Below are 17,683 nucleotides of genomic sequence, written 5' to 3' on the forward strand. Positions count from 1 at the left end.
CCTTGGCCCCTCCCACCCTTTTTTATTGTCTCCATAGTTTTGCCTTTTCCAGGATGTCATAGAGTTGGAATCATACAGCATGTAGCCTTTTCAGATTGGTTTCTTTCACTTATTAATATGCCTTTAAGGTTTCTCCATGTCTTTTTTTTTTAATTTTTTATTATTTATTTCTTTTTAGCGTAATCTCCATGTCTTTTCATGGCTTAATAGCTCATTTCTTTTTGGCAGTGAATAATGTTCCATTGTCTGGATGTGCCACAATTTATCCTTTCATGTACTGAAGGACATCTTGGTTGTTTCCAAGTTCAATAATGAATCAAGCTTCTATAAATATCTGTGCACAGGTTTTTGTGTGCATAGATGTTTTCAATTCCTTTGAGTAAATGCTAAGGAGAGTGATTGATTGCTCTATAGTAGGTTAAGAGTATGTTTAGTTTTGTTAAAAACTAGCATTTTTGTCTTGTAAAAAAATCACCAAACTCTTCCAAAGCCGCTGTACCATTTTGCATTCTTACCATCAGTATACAAGCATTTCTTTTTCTCCACATCCTGACCAGCATTTGGTGTTGGTAGTGTTCCAGATTTTGGCCATTCTAATAGCTAGGTAGTGGTAGCTCACTGTTGTTGTAATTTGCATTTCCCTAGTGAAATCTTTCTGTATGGAAAATCTTTCTGTATGCATATTAGCCATCTATTTATCTTTTTTTAGTGAGGTGTCTATTAAGGTCTTTGGCCAATTTTTATTTATTTATTTGACAGAGAGAGAGAGAGAGAGAGAGATATCTCTGGCCAATTTTTAAATCAAATTGTTTGTTTCTTATAGTTAAGTTTTAAGAGTTCTTTGTATATTTTGGATGATAGTCCTGTAGCAGAAGTGTCTTTGGCAAATATTTTCTCCCACTCTGTAGCTCTCCTAATAATGTCTTTTGTAGAACAGAAGTTTTTAATTTTAATGAAGTCTAGCTTATTATTTCTTTCATGTTGTATCTAGAAAGGTTGTATCTAAACTTAATTTCTTCCTTCTTTCATGTTGTATCTATTTCTTTCATGTTGTATCTAAAAAGGTATCACTATACCCAAAGTCATCTAGATCTCCTAAGCTATCCTTTTGGAGTTTTATATGTTTGCATTTTGCTTATAGGTATAAAATGCATTTTGAGTTCATTGAGTTTGTGAAGGATGTATTCTGTGTCTAGAGGAATTTTTTTTTTTTTGCATGTCCAGTTCCAAGTACCATATGTTAAAGAATCCATCTTTGCTCCATTGTGTTGTCTTTACTACTTTGTCAGAGATCATCTGACTATATTCACGTGGGCTTATTTCTAGGCTGTCTTTTCATCCCATTGATCTATTCATCTATTCTTTCACTAACACTACATTGTCTTCATTACAGTAGCTATATAGTAAGTTTTGAAGTTGGATAGTGTCAGTCTTCCAATTTTGCTCTTCTTCAGTATTGTCTTGGCTATTCTGAGTTGTTTGATTCTCCATATAAATTTTTTTTTTTTTAGAGTTTATTTATGTATTTGACAGACAGAGATTACAAGTAGGCAGAGAGGCAGGCAGAGAGAGAGGAGAAAGCAGGCTCTCCATGGAGCAGAGAGCCCGATGTGGGGCTTGATCCCAGGACTCTGGGATCATGACCTGAGCCGAAGGCAGAAGCTTTAACCCACTGAGCCACCCCGGTGCCCCCTCCATATAAATTTTAGAATCAGTTTATCAATGTCCATAAAGTAAATTTCTGGGATTTTGATTGGGATTGAATAGAATCTATAGATCAAGTTGGGAAGAATTGACCTCTGGACAATACCGAGTCTTTCTAATCTTAAATATGGATGATCTCTCCATTTTTCTAGTTTTTCTTTCATTAGATTCATCAGAGTTTCGTAGTTTTTCCCATACAAACTTTGCACATATCTTGTTAGATTTATTCCTAAGTGTTTAATTTTGGGGGCTGCTAATGTAGATAGTATTTTCTTTTAACTTCAAATTTCCCTTGTTCATTGCTGGCATATAGGAAAGCAAATGACTTGTGTATATGAACCTTATATGCTACAACCTTGATATAATCACTTATTCTGGGAGAGTGAGGTTTTCTTTTTTCTTTCTTTTTTTTTTTTATTCTTTCAGATTTTCTACATTGACAATTATGTCATCTAAGGACAAAGACAGTCTTATTTCTTCCTACCCAAAATTTATACCTTTTGTTTCCTTTTCTTCCCTATTGTATTAGCAAGGACTGATATTAAAAAGAGGAGTGGTGGGAGGGGACATCCTTGCCTTGTGCTTGATCTTAGTGGGAATGTTTTGAGTTACTTTCCAGTAGCTATGATGTTAAGTTTAGTTTTTTTGTAGAAATCCTTTATTAGGTTGAGAAAGTTCCCCGCTGTTACTAGTTTGCTCAGAGTTTTTGTAAAGAATAGGTGTTGGATTTGGTCAAATGCTTTTTCTGCTTCTATTGAACGATTGTATGATTTTCCTTTTTTAGTCTGTTGATATGATAGATTACATTAATTGATTTTCAAATGCTGAATTAGTCTACATACTTTAGATAAATCCCATGTGGTCTTAGTGTATAATTCTTTTTGTACTTTGTTGGATTTGATTTGCTAATATTTTATTAAGAATGTTTATATCTATGTTCATGAGAGACACTGGTTTGTGGTTTTCTTGTAACATCTTTGTCTAGTTTTGGTTTTAGGTTAATGCTGGCCTCATAGAATGACTTAGGAAGAATTTTATCTGTTTCTTTCCTCTGAAAGAGAGTATAGAGAATTGGTATAATTTCTTTCTTAAATGTTTTATAGAATTCACCAGTGAACCTATCTGGGCTTGATGTTCTCTTTGTTTGGAAAATTATTAATCATTGATACACTTTCTTTAATAGACATAGACCTATTTAGATCACCTATTTCTTTTTTTTTAATATTTTATTTATTTATTTGACAGACAGAGATCACAAGTAGGCAGAGAGGCAGGCACAGAGAGAGGAGGAAGCAGGCTCCCTGCTGAGCAGAAAGCCCGATGCGGGACTCGATCCCAGGACCCTGGAGTCATGACCTGAGCTGAAAGCAGAGGCTTTAACCCACTGAGCCACCCAGGCTCCCTAGATCACCTATTTCTTATATGAGTTTTGTTATTCAAGGACTACTACATTTAAGATATCAAATTTATGTGATTCATAGTATTCTTTTATTATCCTTTTAATTTCCATTAGATCTGTAGCAATACCCCTTCTTTTATTTCTGATAGTAATTTGTATCCTCTCTTTTTCTTAGGCTGGCTAGAGGGTTATCAGTTTTGAACTATATACTTTTAAATATGTGAGCATGAAGCAAATAATAGGACTAATCTGATTACTAGAAAGCATCCAGTTGAATAAGCAGGTAATAAGTTTATCTCACATTGAAAGTGATCTGTGACTGGGTAAAGGGCTATGTTGTGTTTGAAATTGTGGGTGTCGTGCGAGCTTAAAAAAAACAAACCTTTCTTCTGCTTCTTAGATGCCCCTATTCTAGGTTATTACAGTTTAAAAAAATAACCAGAAGATTAACTTTCTAGATTAAATATGTATAAGAAGTTTGACTTTCTTGTGTTAATGACTTTGCTTATTTTCCCTTTTTGGTCATCTTCATATAAATATCCATATGCACTAAGAGAAATATGGACTTATTTTACAAGTGATACAAATACTTTTTAATCTCTGTTACTCTTATTTGGTAAGGTACATAATTATATATATATATATTTTTAACTAATTATATGCAAACTTCTCCCAAAATATATTCTTTATGTAAATATTACTTCTATAGGATAGCTTCCAATCTTATCCTCGGCAGAAAAAGCAGTTTACCTACATGGTTTCACTTCAGGGTACAAACTCTCTTCTAGTTGCTGGCTCATTCCTGAATTTCACCTGATACGTGAGTTCTCAAGTTCAATCTTAGATTAAAAGGCACGTTTTTCCCACGAAGGGGTTGTAGGGGTCACACGCAGCATCCTCAGAGCATAGAAAGGGTGGCCTGAGAGGTCTGAAGATAATTTCACTTCACAGTTTTGCCTATAGTCATCCTCCAGTTGCATCGTGGTTCCGTACACGGCTGGTCTTCCTCCCCATCGTGGCTTCAGTCGATGGTCATTCCTTCTATTTTACTTAGGAACTTAACGGCAGTCCGAGGAGAAATTCTCCATGCTCCCCCCCACCCCATCTTCCTGCACCTGTGCCTTTACAGTTTGCCTTTCCCTTTGAGATGGACTGTCCATGACCCTGGGTCAGTTCAGACTCTTCCATTGTGCCCTAGATGCTGCCTCCTCTTGCCTACTCAGGGACATGGCCAGCAGTTCTGTCTTGTTCCTCCAGATCATCTGTTTCCCTTTCACTATAGGATGTTCTCTCTTGGAGCTGTCATTTCTTACCTCTATGAGAAACCCTCTTTTGACTCCCTTTTTGTACCTCCAGCTGCTGCCCTGACGGGCTTCCTGCACCTAGTGTTTTGAATTCTGTTCCTGGAGTTTTCTTTGGAACCTAATCCCATAAGAACTTCGCCCTAAGTCCTTCCCAGAAACTTATCGTCAAAGTCACCTATCCTCTTAATGTTGCTTACTCCCTTCTTCTTGGAAACTTTTCTGACTTGGTTCAGGATATCATTCTCACCTGGTTTTCTTTTTTTTTTTTTTTTAAATTTACTTATTTATTTGACAGAGAGAGATCACAAGCAGGCAGAGAGGCAGGCAGAGAGAGAGAGGGAAGCAGGCTCCCTGCCGAGCAGAGAGCCCGATGTGGGGCTCGATCCCAGGACCCTGAGATCATGACCTGAGCCGAAGGCAGAGGCTTAATCCACTGAGCCACCCAGGTGCCCCCTCACCTGGTTTTGACCCTGGGTCTTGTATTTTCCTTTGCTCACATCTTTGCATTTCCCAGACTGTAAACATTGTGTGCCTCTGGGCTTGGTCCCTAGAGGTACTCTTTGCCTAGCTCTCTATGCCTCGCTCTGATGTCTAGACTCACTGTCTTCCAATTTTTCTTTATCTGCTTTGCCCTCTTCCCTGAGCTTTGGACATGTACATTCATGTATATATCTCCCCTTAGATGCCTATAAGCTGCTCAAAATTCACATGTCTAAAACTAAGCTCCTGCTCTCCGAAGCATCCCCCACCCACAGCCTGTTTCACTGCAGCTCTCTTTTTCTGGTTCCTGTGCCAAAACCCATAAAATTCATTCGTGCCTCCTTTCCTTCTCTTACATGCCACATTAGATCCATCAACAAATCATCTTGACTGTGCCTTTTAAATTATATCCAGAAACTTCCATTTTCTCACCACTTTCCTTGCTGTCCCTCCACTGTGAACCACTGTTAGCTCAGCCTGGATGGAGACAGTGGCTCCTGCTCACCACCCTGGCCATCTCTTCTCCATACAAGAGCAATGGGAGCCTTTAAACCTCTAACTCAGCACCCCACAGTGGCTTTCTGTCTCACCAAGTGTGGAAGCCAAAGTCCTTTCAGGGCCCTGCATGATTGACATGCCTCCTGTTCCCCACAGTGGCCTCTTTGATAATCTCCCTCCCATCCAGCCACACTGGCTCCTCTCCGTTCCCTGAACACGCCAGGCACATTTCTCCTTCAGGGCCTTTGTACTTGGTGTTCTGTCTGCCTGGAATGTTCCTCCCCTAGATATCGGTATGGCTCACCTCCTTGCTGACTTCAGGTTTTTACTCAAATATTATATAGAGAGTCCTTTCTCTGAAATTACAACTATTCTGCCTCCCCCTCCAAGTTTTTTTGTCCCCTTTCCCTGCACTGTTTTTCTCCTTGGCCATTTTCACTATCTAGAAACCTTTGTATTTTACTTATTTATTTTATCTCTCCACTGTAATTTAAATTTCGTGAAGGCAATGTGTATGTGTGTGTGTGTGTGTGTGTGTAAAATTTATCAGCAGCTCCCCACTTCTTCCGTCTCTTTACAGTATAAATCCTGCTTGCATTGTAGATTTAATTAAACATTATAGAATGCTTTCATTGTCCAAGGGCTGGGTCAGGCACATTTACACATTGAATTTTCCCACTTCATCTCTGAAATCAACCTTGCGATTCCTATTTTACAGATGAGTGGAAAACCAAAGGCTGAAAAAGATGTATAGTGTCTTTACTACAGATAATAATAGATACTGGAATGGGGCTTTAAACTCAAGGCCTCTAACTTCATGTTATGTACTTTCTAATATACCACACTAGGGACAAATCCACATTTCAGTAATGACTTAACTTTTTTTTTTTTAATTTTATGTATTTATTTGCCAGAGAGAAAGAGCACAAGCAGGGGCAACAGCAGGCAGAGTGAGAAGCAGGCTCCCTGCTGAGCAAGGAGACCAATGTGGGACTCAGTCCCAGGACTCTGGGATCATGACCTGGGCAGAAGGCAGATGGTCAACCCACTGAGCCACCCACACGTCCCATGATTTAACTTTTTGAAAGGGAATTTGAAAAGGACTGCCCTTGCCAATCTTCTACCATCTCAATTCTTACCCCCTACCCCATCTTCTGTCTGGTCATGCTGTTTCCCTCCAGCACAAACGCAGCTGCTATTGAGGCCATTGGTAAATTTGGAGCAGTCCTAAAAGCACAAGCCCTGTCTTCCAGCAACAGTGTTCAGTAACGGCAGCAGGGAGACAGAAGGGGAGGGGAGAGTTTAGCAGAAGGGTTTTAAGAATTTCCCTCTTTGATGCTTGAGCTAACTTAGAGACCACCAAGAAATTGCACTTAGAGAAAAGCTGAGCCAGAAAGGAGTTTGGAGCAAAGTGGCTAAGAATATCTAAGAAGTAAAGTCTGGTCTGAGAAGAAACTCTCTTGACTCGAGCCCATGTGGCTCAAAAACCAAACAACTTGGATGACTGTTGTGTTAAGTCACAGAGATATTCTGCTTTCTTTGGCTTTAAATAGTCTCTATTCTGTAATCTCATCCTGTTGTTCTTTATTGGTGTGACTTTTGTTGTAAGTAGTTTGCTTCCACATCTATAAAACAAGATAGTGGGGATCAGTGATTCTGTTAGGGCACCTTTAGTTTTAAAATTATGTGATTTTAAAATCCTACATTACTCTAGTGATTTTGAATCTAGACCTAGTGATAATCAGACCTCTTTTTACTGTGCAAAATTTCCCTTAAAATAATAGTTTAGGGGTGCCTGGGTGGCTTACTGGGTTAAAGCCTCTGCCTTCAGGTCAGGTCATGATCCCAGGGTCCTGGGATCAAGCCCCACATCGGGCTCTCTGCTCAGCAGGGAGCCTGCTTCGCCTCCTCTCTCTCTGCCTGCTTGTGATCTCTGTCATATAAATAAATAAATAAAATCTTTAAAAAATAATAATAATTAATATTTTTAACCAAATACAAAGAATTGCTGAAGCACTTTCAGATAAAATTAAGATGGTTTTTCAAAATCAGTTTTATTTCTTATTGAGATTGTCAGACAATCTCACCTTAAAGAAGTGACAACACAGACCATGCTTCGAAAGTAACAGGTCCTGGAAAAACCTCCTGTGCCCTCAGGTAGTGGGGAGTGTTTCTTTAACATAAGTGATTTCATGGCATGGACTTACCTTCTGATCACTTTCCATTGTTTGAAGAGGAGATTTTGAAAGCCAAATGGAAATTATAACATTAAATGACCAAATTAGTTTTTTTCTCAAAATGCAGAGCTGATCTTCTTCTTCTTTTTTTTTTTTTTTAAAGATTTTATTTATTTATTTGATAGACAGAGATTACAAGTAGTCAGAGAGGCAGGCAGGGAGCGAGGAGGAAGCAGGCTCCCCGCTGAGCAGAGAGCCTGATGTGGGGCTCGATCCCAGGACCCTGAGATCATGACCTGAGCCGAAGGCAGAGGCTTTAACCCACTGAGCCACCCAGGCACCCCGAGCTGATCTTCTTTTATTTTTAGTTTTATTTATTTAAGTAACATCTATATCCAGCGTGGGACTTGAACTCACAATCCTGAGATCAAGTGTTGCATGTTCTTCCCACTGAGCCGGCCGGGTGCCCCTAAATACTGTAAATATAACATACTTAGAAGGGAAATCTGCTCTTTTCCTAAAGGCACGTCTTTCAAAGCAAATGTGTTTCTTTTCTATACCGTCTCTCTTGGATTGAGACTAGTTTAAATCGTTAGTACTTTTCATTAGGCAGCCTTTTTGGTTTACTTCAAATGTTTGCTAGTGTTTTTTTCTCGACTTTAAAAAATTCTTTCCCCCTCCTTTTCGTACTTATCTAAATTCTTCTGTGCCTACTATAACTATTATAAAATAATAATGAGTCAAGGAGTTAAGCTCCTGTCAATTGTAAAAGAATTTACCCAGTTTTTTTTTTTTGCTTTATTTCTTAAGCTCATTTTCATATTCATATTTTTATCCATTTTTAAATGTTTGCTGAGGTTCACCAATGTTTTGTGGAAAAAGGATATCATACTGTAATCTTTTCTTGTCTTCATCATTAACAAGCCTGAGACCCCTGTGATTAGTTAAGCAGCATAAGAAAGACAGTGGTTATCAAACTTGAAATGTTTCTTTTTAAAGAAAGCTAAACCTTCTGCTCTTTAGTCCTGAACAATCAGTGTGTTTCCTGATTGCAGAGGCAGGAAATACTTTACTTTTGAAGCAATAACGGTTATTCCTGGAAACTTTCATAATTGGCTGCTTAGAGATAGTGCGGACTTTAACAAATACAACAGAATTACTGCTGGCTTATTTAAAAAGAGAGAGAACCTCTTAAGTGTGATAAAAAGCTAATTACTCAGGACTTCATCACTTTGGCATACTCCCTGCTCTTGGAGACCGTCGTTCAGCTGGCTTCCTGACCAAAGGTATCTTTCCCTAGTGCTTTTTTACTATCCAGATTTTTCTTCGGAATTTACTTAGACCTTTAAACATCACTTGTGGTCCTTGTAGAATTTGTTTACCTTTGAAGTCAGGTGGAGTGTAATTTTTATACTGCACTTGGATTTCTTGAATTATGATATTTGATAATTGTGATTAATTATGACTAGTTATGATAATTAATGAGAGACCACAGCATGACATCCAGGGATCTAGGGGCAATTTTTTTTCCTCCTCTAGAATGAGGAATTGTTGTTGTCTGCTTTTTGATATTTGAGTTTGAATTCTTTAGTGAGGTCACTGAAGGTGTAACAACAGCATACTGGCTTAAGGTGGCACTGTGCTTTCTCTTAATATCATGAGACATTTGAAAAAAGCCCTTTCATTTCTTGTTTGTTGAATTGACTTGTGCCTTAATGAAAATAGATCATTTCAATGACTTACACTATTTCTGGTTTAATAGTAGCATGAGTTTTCCATCTCCTTGCTCCTGTATTGACGTTGGTGCAAAAATAAACTCACAGAAATTTGGGTCTAGATGAGGTCTTATTGACCATCTCCCTCACCCCCTTCCCCCCTTCGACTGGTGAGGAAGCTCTAGGATGCAGAATAGCACAAATTCCCGGCAGAGCTGGGGACGGAATACAAACCTCTCAGTTTCTATTTGGTGGAGTCTTTTTCATCATTGTTGTTTTGTGTTCGAAATTATGTGCTGCTACAGAATAAAAACCTTGCCCTTAGGACGCCTGGGTGGCTCAGCGGCTTAGGCGTCTGCCTCCGGCTCAGGTCATGATCCCAGTACCCTGGGATGGAGTCCCACATCGGGCTCTCTGCTCAGCAGGGAGTCAGCTTCTCCCTCTTCCTCTGCCTGCTGCTCCCCCTGCTTGTGCTCTCTCTCTCCCTGATAAGTAAGTAAGTAAATAAATAAAATCGTTAAAAACAACAACAAAAACTTTGCCTTTAGTTGGCATTACGATGCGACATAATCAGATTCTGAGCCATGGCATTATCCCTAGCTAGAGTATGAATAACTAGATTCTGCACCTAGAGGGTGTAGTTTGAGGTGCTCCATGGTATCTGGAGAGACATTCCTGACACGAACACTCACTTCCTGGCTGGGTGAGCACTGAGCAGAGTGAAAATTTATGGCTTTCCGTCTTTGGGGGATGCCAGATCTCAAGTTAGTAACAGGAATTTTCTAAACCTGTTTCGAACCTGCCATTTATACTTCTGTTTCCTGACAATAGTCACTCAGTTTCTTCTGAGAACAGAATACTTTCCCAGTGGTCACATGGAAGAGCTCTAGTAAGGACAAAATCACCAACACTCAGTCCTCCACTTAAGAGTTCGTGGTATGGGGGCGCCTGGGGGGGCTCAGTCCGGTAAACATATGCCTTTGGCTCACGTCAAGATTCCAGGGTTCCTGGGATCAAGCCCTGCGTCTCATCAGTCTCCTTGCTCACAGCAGAGCATCTGCCTCTCCCTCTGCCTGTTGCTCCCCCCGCTTGCTCTCTCATGTTCTCTCTCTCTTTTTTTCTCTGTCAAATAAATAAATAGATAAAATCTTTTTTTTTTTAAAGAGTTTACTGTCTAATAGTAGAGGGGGAGAAAAGAGATGTTGAAAGATGCAATACATATAAAGACTCAAATTCATTCAAAAACGTAGAAATGTATATATAAATGCGTCAGTTAACACTGTCCTAGGGGACAGTGCCATTTTCCCAAAATACCACGTGTATGTGCAAGTACTGGACTGAGTTTTGTTTTTCTTGTGCTGCTTCTGATTGGCCCCTCAAATGAAATGCCTCATAGGTTCTTATGTTTCTCTAATAACTCACTTCCACACTCTGGATATTTTACTGACCTTCCTTTATCAGTATCTCTCCTGGTGTGGGCTCTGGGTGTGGGGGTAGGGGCTGTATAATGGTTTATGTGTGCTTTCCCCGTAATGAGACTCTGAAACAGAGCTGGAGGTGGCGGTTCTGCAGGTGGAACCGCTCCGCATCGCGGGTCGCTGAAAGCTGTTGACCGTCATGACCTGAGGGAAGGTGTCATGGTGCAATTAACAACTCAGATTACTGGAAGATGAAATGACCAACCCATCTGAGGCAAGATGATAAGCTTTGCTTATGTAAACTGGGTCATTAACTGAATTACACTGAGGTACTAAGCCTTTGCCTGTGGTCACGGGAGGTGTCAGTAAGACTCTAGAAATTCGACGCCTAATCAGTTCCTCATGTAGGAGAGCTCTCAATCTAATGGTAGGAAAATCTAATGGTAGGCATACAAATGTGGAATACAGAGGAACTGACACACGAAGGTTGAATTAACTTTGTAGTCTTGATGATAGAATATAACTCTAATAATAGTTTGCATATTTGTAACAAGAGCAAAATTCTGCAGGTTCAAAAAAATCCTACAGCTAATGCTTCTTCAGTCTACAGGGACACTTTGGAAATTTAGGAACATTTGGGTTGCAAAATTAGATGGAAAAGTATTTCATGAAATACGGTTAGTGAGGGGAAGGTATCCAGCTATCTTAGGGTTTTGCCTAACAGCCACTAGAATCATTTGCCTTTTTTTTTTTTTTTAAGATTTTATTTATTTATTTGACACACAGAGAGAGAGAGAAGAACAAGAGAAGAACTCTGCAGCAGGCAGAGGAAGTCTGAGACGTGGACTCCCTGCTGAGCAGAGAGCCAGACATAGGGCTTGATCTCAGGAACCTGGGATCAGAACCAGAGCTGAAGGCAGACACTTAACCAGATGAGCCATCCAAGAGCCCCAGAATCATTTTGCTTTTTGCAGGGTTGAATATGTAGCTCACCCTCCTTAGCTTTGGCCCTTGTCAGATAGTAAGGCTAAATAAATAAATAAGTGACAGAGGGCTAAGGTTGCTGGTCATGGGTTAGTAAAAACATCTGACTTTTTTCCCGAGACAGGTCACGTGTTCAGGGTAGTCACTGAAACTACAGCATTTGGACTTTATTCTTTCATACGAAGTACTTGACCAGCAAGCTGAAATTCTTATGATTTTGAACTGTGAGTGTTCCAGCAGTATATCTCAAATAATTATGAGAAAAAGGAGTTCCCACTTCAGAATTGATGCTAGAAGATTTGAAGATATACCATATATGCCTAAATGTAAAACAACCCTGAATATAATCTTTTTTCCAAAGATAAGAATTCCCCCCCCACCCCAATTTTTTTTCCCCCTTTGGCCAACGTAAGCATGTACTTTGTACCAGGGATCATTCTAGGTTCTGGGATACAAGGAAAAATCAAAACAAAACAAAACACAAAAGACAGAAATCCCTGCCCTCCTAGAGCCTACTTTCTGGCAAATAAGTTATACAAGATATTAAAAGAGGTAAGTGCTGGTAGAGAGTTATGAAGTAGGGAAAAAACCCAGGGCATGTTGGCTATGTGTGTGTTTTGGGGTGGGGAGTGCTTGCTGCCTTACAAGGTGGCCTTAGAACATGGATTGAATGAGATGAGGGAGTGAGCCATGCAGTGAACTGGGAGAGGAGTGTGGAGCTCAGAGCCCTTGAGGGAGGAGAGTGGGGGCATGTTCCGGGAATAACTAGGAGGCCAGTGTGGCTGCAACAGAGTGAGAGGGAGTTTAGGAGTAGAGTCGTAGGAAGTGGAGTTAGGATGACAAGATAAAAATCGAGGTTGACTAGAGGTCGTATAGAGGACATGGGGCCGTGGTGCTTATTTAATAGGCACATGTCAAATGCAGATGGCATGGTTCCTTAGGATATTGTAAGGATCTTTTATTCTTAATGAAATGGGCAGGATTTACAGGTAAGTAACATGACATTTAAGAAGGACTCTACTTCAGTTTAAAAAGGCTCCTTCTGGCTTTTGAGAGTAGATTGAAGGAGGCAAGGGACACCAGGTAAAAGGTTCATGTAGCAAACCAAGTGAGGAATGATTATTTGTATTCTATTGTATGAATGTACCACATTTTCTCTGACTGCTTTTTCCTTCAGTTTTATTGAGATAGAATTGACATTCAAGGTTGTATTAGATCAAGGTGTACAATATAATGATTTGATACATGTACATATTGGGAAATGATTGACAAAATCAGTTTAACATTACTCACCTCACATAGTTACAGGTTTTTTTTCTTGTGATGAGAGCTTTTAAGATCTACTTGTTTAGCAACTTTCAATTAATTCAGTCCTACTTGCTTAGCAACTAATAATAGTGTAGTATTATTAATTATAGCCACCATGCTATATATGACGTCCCCAGAACTTAACTTGTAACTAGAAGTTTGTAACTTTTGACCATTCCCAGAACTCCCCTCACCTCCTTTGCCCCTGGCAACCACCGATCTGTTTTCTTGATCTATGAGTTCAGTTTTTAAAAATTCCACATATAATTGAGGTCATGCAGTATTGGCCTTATTCTGACATATTTCAATTAGCATGATGCTCTTGAGGTCTATTCATGTTGTTGCAAAAAGCAGGTTCCCTTTTTTATGACTAAATAATATTGCATTGTACACTTATGTATATCTGTATACTTTTTATCTGTTCATTGTGGAGGGACACTGAGGTTGTTTCCATGTCTTGGCTATTGTTAACAATATTGCATTGAATAGGAGGGAGCAGATACCTTTTTTGAGATAGTAATTTTGTTTCCTTAGGATATGTACCCAGAAGTGGAATTGCCGGATCATATCATAGTTCTATTTTTAATATTTTGAGTTAACGCCATATTGTTTCCCATACTAAGTACACCAGTTTACGTTCCCACTGACACAACATGGGGATTCCCTTTTCTCCACATCTCTGCCAGTACTTACTTCTGGTCTTTATTGATGATAACCATTTGGTAAGATGATATATCTCATTGTGGTTTTGATCTGCATTTCCGTGATGGTTAGTGAGTATTCACGTGTTGATGAACATTTGGGTTGGTTGTTTTGAGTATTGTGACTCAGGCTTCTGGGAATATCTGTGGACTAGCTTTTGTGTGGACATATGTTTTCAGGGCTGTTAGCAAATCTCTAGGGGTGGAATTACTGGGTCATGAGATAGGTCTATGCTCACCTCCTGAGAAACTCCCAAAAGATTTTCTAAAGTGGTTTTGCCATTTCATATTTCTGCATATACCATGTAGGAAAGTTCCAGTTGCTCCATATCCCAGCAGGCCTTTGTCTTCTTGATGTTAGCCATTCTAATAGGTGTATAATGGTATCTTACTGTGGTTTTCATTTGCATTTTTTCTGAAGGCTAATACAGATGAGGAGTGTCTGGATCTTATTCTCTTTAGCCAGAGAGTTTATTTTATCCTTGTTGTTGAAACTTTGGTTCCTTTCAGTTGACACTTATCATAACTTTTGTTTATTTTTCGCATTTATTTATTTTTTTCAGTCCTGGTTGATATGTTTTAGTGTATACTTTTTTTAATCTTAATTTTTTTAAAGACCTCTGACCCCTTATAACAACTCTTCAAAGTACTGAAAGGATGTATCATGATTTATTAAAGGTTGGCAGTGGCCTATTTAGCCTCACAGTTTTGTTTTCAGGAAACCAATGCATTTAAAATGGGGAAGTATAATACTTATATTAAATTTCTATCTTACCTTTAAGTCATTTATGTCTGACAGTGTAACTTAAGTTTATGCTTTATCCTATACGGGGTTGACTCTTACTTTCTGTATGTTATCATTTAGGACGAGAATGCATTCTGTGTGATAGCAGCAAGTTTATCTCTAAATTATCTCTAAATATTTATCTCTAAATTATCTCTATAAATATTCAACTAAAATGCGGAATTTCAATTCTTTTCCAGGTTCCCGATGTGATCAGCAGCATAAGGCAGTTATCGAAAGCTGCCATGAAAGAGGACGCCAAAGCCAGCAAAGACAACGAGGATGCCTTTTACAACTCTCAGAAGTTCGAAGTCCTGTACTGCGGGAAGGTGACGGTGACCCACAAGAAGGCCCCTTCGAGCCTCATCGACGACTGCATCGAGAAGTTCAGCCTGCACGAGCAGCAGCGCCTGAAGATCCAGGGCGAGCAGCGCGGTGTGGACGCGGGTGATGACCCGGGGGTCTTCGAGGCCACGGCCCCCGGCCCAGCCGCTGACATCCTGTCCGAGGAAGGGGATGGCGTCCCTGACATCCTGCCAACCTTACCGGCCACAGCCAGCCAGCCGGGGCTGCCCAGCTCTCGAGCTGGCTTCCCAGAGCGGATTTTGGAAGATTCTGGCTTTGATGAACAGCAGGAGTTCCGGTCTCGGTGCAGCAGCGTCACCGGAGTCTTGCAAAGGAAAGTTCACGAGAACAGCCAAAAACCACTGCCGCGAAGGAGACATGCCAGCGCGCCGAGTCACGTACAGCCCTCGGATTCGGAGAAGAACAGGACGATGCTGTTCCAGGTGCTGCCAGGCGGGGCGCTGGCGGGGCTGGTTTCCGCGCGCTCAGGGTTTGCTAGTTAGATGCAGCTGGCGCCGGCCCCTCCCCATCCCATCCTGCGCTCTGCACGGGTCTAGCCCCCCCACCCCCCAACCCCGGCCAAGGCGAGCAGGGAAGGCAGATGGAGAGAAGAGCAAAGGAAAGTAGGGAAGGGCCCAGAGGCAGACACAGAATGTGGATTTTTAGCAAGTGGGGGAACAGGGCACGGAGAGATGGAGAAAGAAGCGATTAAATAGATTACCCTATCACCAGCATTCGCCTTAGGTTGATTCTTAAATAGATGTGTGTTGTGTCTAGATGTCTAAATAGATGTTGTGCCTTGCAGAGGATTTAAAGATGTGAATAATCTGGGAAAGTGTGATAGGCATGGAGGAGAAAGAGAAAGTTTTCTTTAGAGAAGGAAAAGTCTAGAGACTCCTAGGTGTATTTTCAGATGCTGTTCCACACAAAGAAGAAAGTTAAAGAAACACCCTGAGCTTGACAACTTACAGGATCCGTTGCTAAAATAATGGCGTACAAGCTGTATTGTAGGTTTAAAAGAGGCATCTTTTTTGAGTTTGTACAAGATACAGAAAATGTCAGGTTCCACCTTAAAGAACTTAAGTCAAAACAAAGCCTTGGAGAGTTTCTTTAAGTCCTCAGCTTGTAAGATCTGAGTTTTCTTGGGGGAAAAAAAAAAAAAACAAAAAACAAAAAACGAGGGACCATCCTTTTATCCTGTGGTAAAGAGCCTTGAATAGGAAATTCCACAGCGTACCTTGATAAACAGTCCCCGTGTGTAATACTTGCTTATCAGAAGTCAGTGGGTTCTTTTGTTTTGTCCTGTTTTGCTTTTGATAACTCTAGGCATGTAATGAAAGTATCCATAGGCTTTTTTTTTTTTCTTCTTTTTTTCTTTTCTTTTCACTGACTGAGCTTCCTCTGTTTTTGAGGCTCTCAAATATATTCATTTTCTTAGCTTGCCATGGTGATTGATGTTAATTTCCCTGGCTGTGGATTTTCCAAAAGTTTAATCTGCTGAACTGCAAATATTATGTTTTTGTTGACCATTTGGGAGGAAGTATGATTATAAGTTATGGTTAAATAATTGGTGTTTTTAGAGATCTTGAAGAAAGGTAGCATGTTTTTAAAAAGACCATCATGTTGAATGAACAGAATGGTTTCTTATATCTTATAAATTAAGATCAACTTCATTTTCATGATTTTTAGACAAAAGGAGGAAATGTGTTGAGGCTGCTGATAGTTGGAGTTGAAATACTGGTTGGTTTGGATGTTGAAGCACATTGGATGTTGAAGAATATGTATAGCAATTGAATCTATATTACTAGTTGGATATATAAAGTAAGACCTTAGGTCCTTGCTAGTTGAAATTAACTGGAATGTTTTTATTTTAAGGTTGGGCGGTTTGAGATTAACCTTATCAGTCCAGACACTAAATCAGTCGTGCTTGAAAAGAATTTTAAAGATATCTCTTCTTGTTCTCAGGTACGTATTAAAGTACGTCATATGTTTGACGAAACTGACTTAATCTTGTTTTTAAATTAACCACAAAACAACTAGACTTAAACTCCTTCAAATTTTACAATTTCTTTTTTCATTTTCATTTTTTGAGTGGATTTGTCTTAAGGAAGAGTGCTGCTTTGTTTTTGTCTCTGCTGGTAACAAAATCCTGTCCAGGTCCCTCAGTATCATGATAGCGGGTCCTCATTTTTATCACTCTTTCTCCTCGTAACGTCACTTCAACACATTCTCTCCTCTGGTGGAATTTTTGTGGCGGTGAGTTCTTTTGAAAATACCTCACAGTTAGTGTTCCTCAGTCTTGGGCAGTGGGACTTGTGGGTATCACTGAGTCATGTTTGCTCTTTTTGCCATAATTGGTAGTAGAAGGAGAACTAGCACTATCCACTTCTTTTAATGTAAATGCTAAAATTTGAAAAGAAAGTGTTAGTACATTTTTGTTCTTTGGTTTATTTTATTTTATTTTATTTTATTTTATTTTTTTTTTAAAGATTTTATTTATTTATTTGACAGAGAGAGATCACAAGTAGGCAGAGAGGCAGGCAGAGAGAGTGAGAGGGAAGCAGGCTCTCGGCCGAGCAGAGAGCCCGATGCGGGACTCGATCCCAGGACCCTGAGATCATGACCTGAGCCGAAGGCAGCGGCTCAAACCACTGAGCCACCCAGGCGCCCTGTTCTTTGGTTTATTTTAAATTCACAAACTGTGTATTTGAATGCTTTGAAATTATTGATACAGCTCAACGTCTACAAGGTCATAGTAGGCATAAACCAGTGTCCTCTAAGTACCACAGTAGTAATTTAGAATATCTATCCCAAAGTTGGAGCTGCCTAAATGTATTGTAAGCATAGAAGGATTTTTGAAGTTGTT

General features: G+C 39.8%; 1 protein-coding gene across 2 annotated transcripts in view; it reads left to right on the plus strand.

The window, feature by feature from the left end:
* TBC1D4 (TBC1 domain family member 4) overlaps positions 1 to 17,683 on the plus strand; it is a 189,670-nt gene that overhangs the window by 105,181 nt on the left and 66,806 nt on the right. For both annotated transcript variants that reach the window (XM_080798357.1, XM_080798358.1), the window contains exons 2-3: positions 14,673 to 15,260; positions 16,693 to 16,782. In XM_080798357.1, coding sequence (XP_080654483.1) covers positions 14,673 to 15,260; positions 16,693 to 16,782 — 678 coding nt within the window. The remainder of the gene's footprint in view (positions 1 to 14,672; positions 15,261 to 16,692; positions 16,783 to 17,683) is intronic.

The sequence above is a fragment of the Martes martes genome (genome assembly GCF_963455335.1).
Source record: "Martes martes genome assembly, chromosome: 3".
Classification (NCBI taxonomy): domain Eukaryota; kingdom Metazoa; phylum Chordata; class Mammalia; order Carnivora; family Mustelidae; genus Martes; species Martes martes.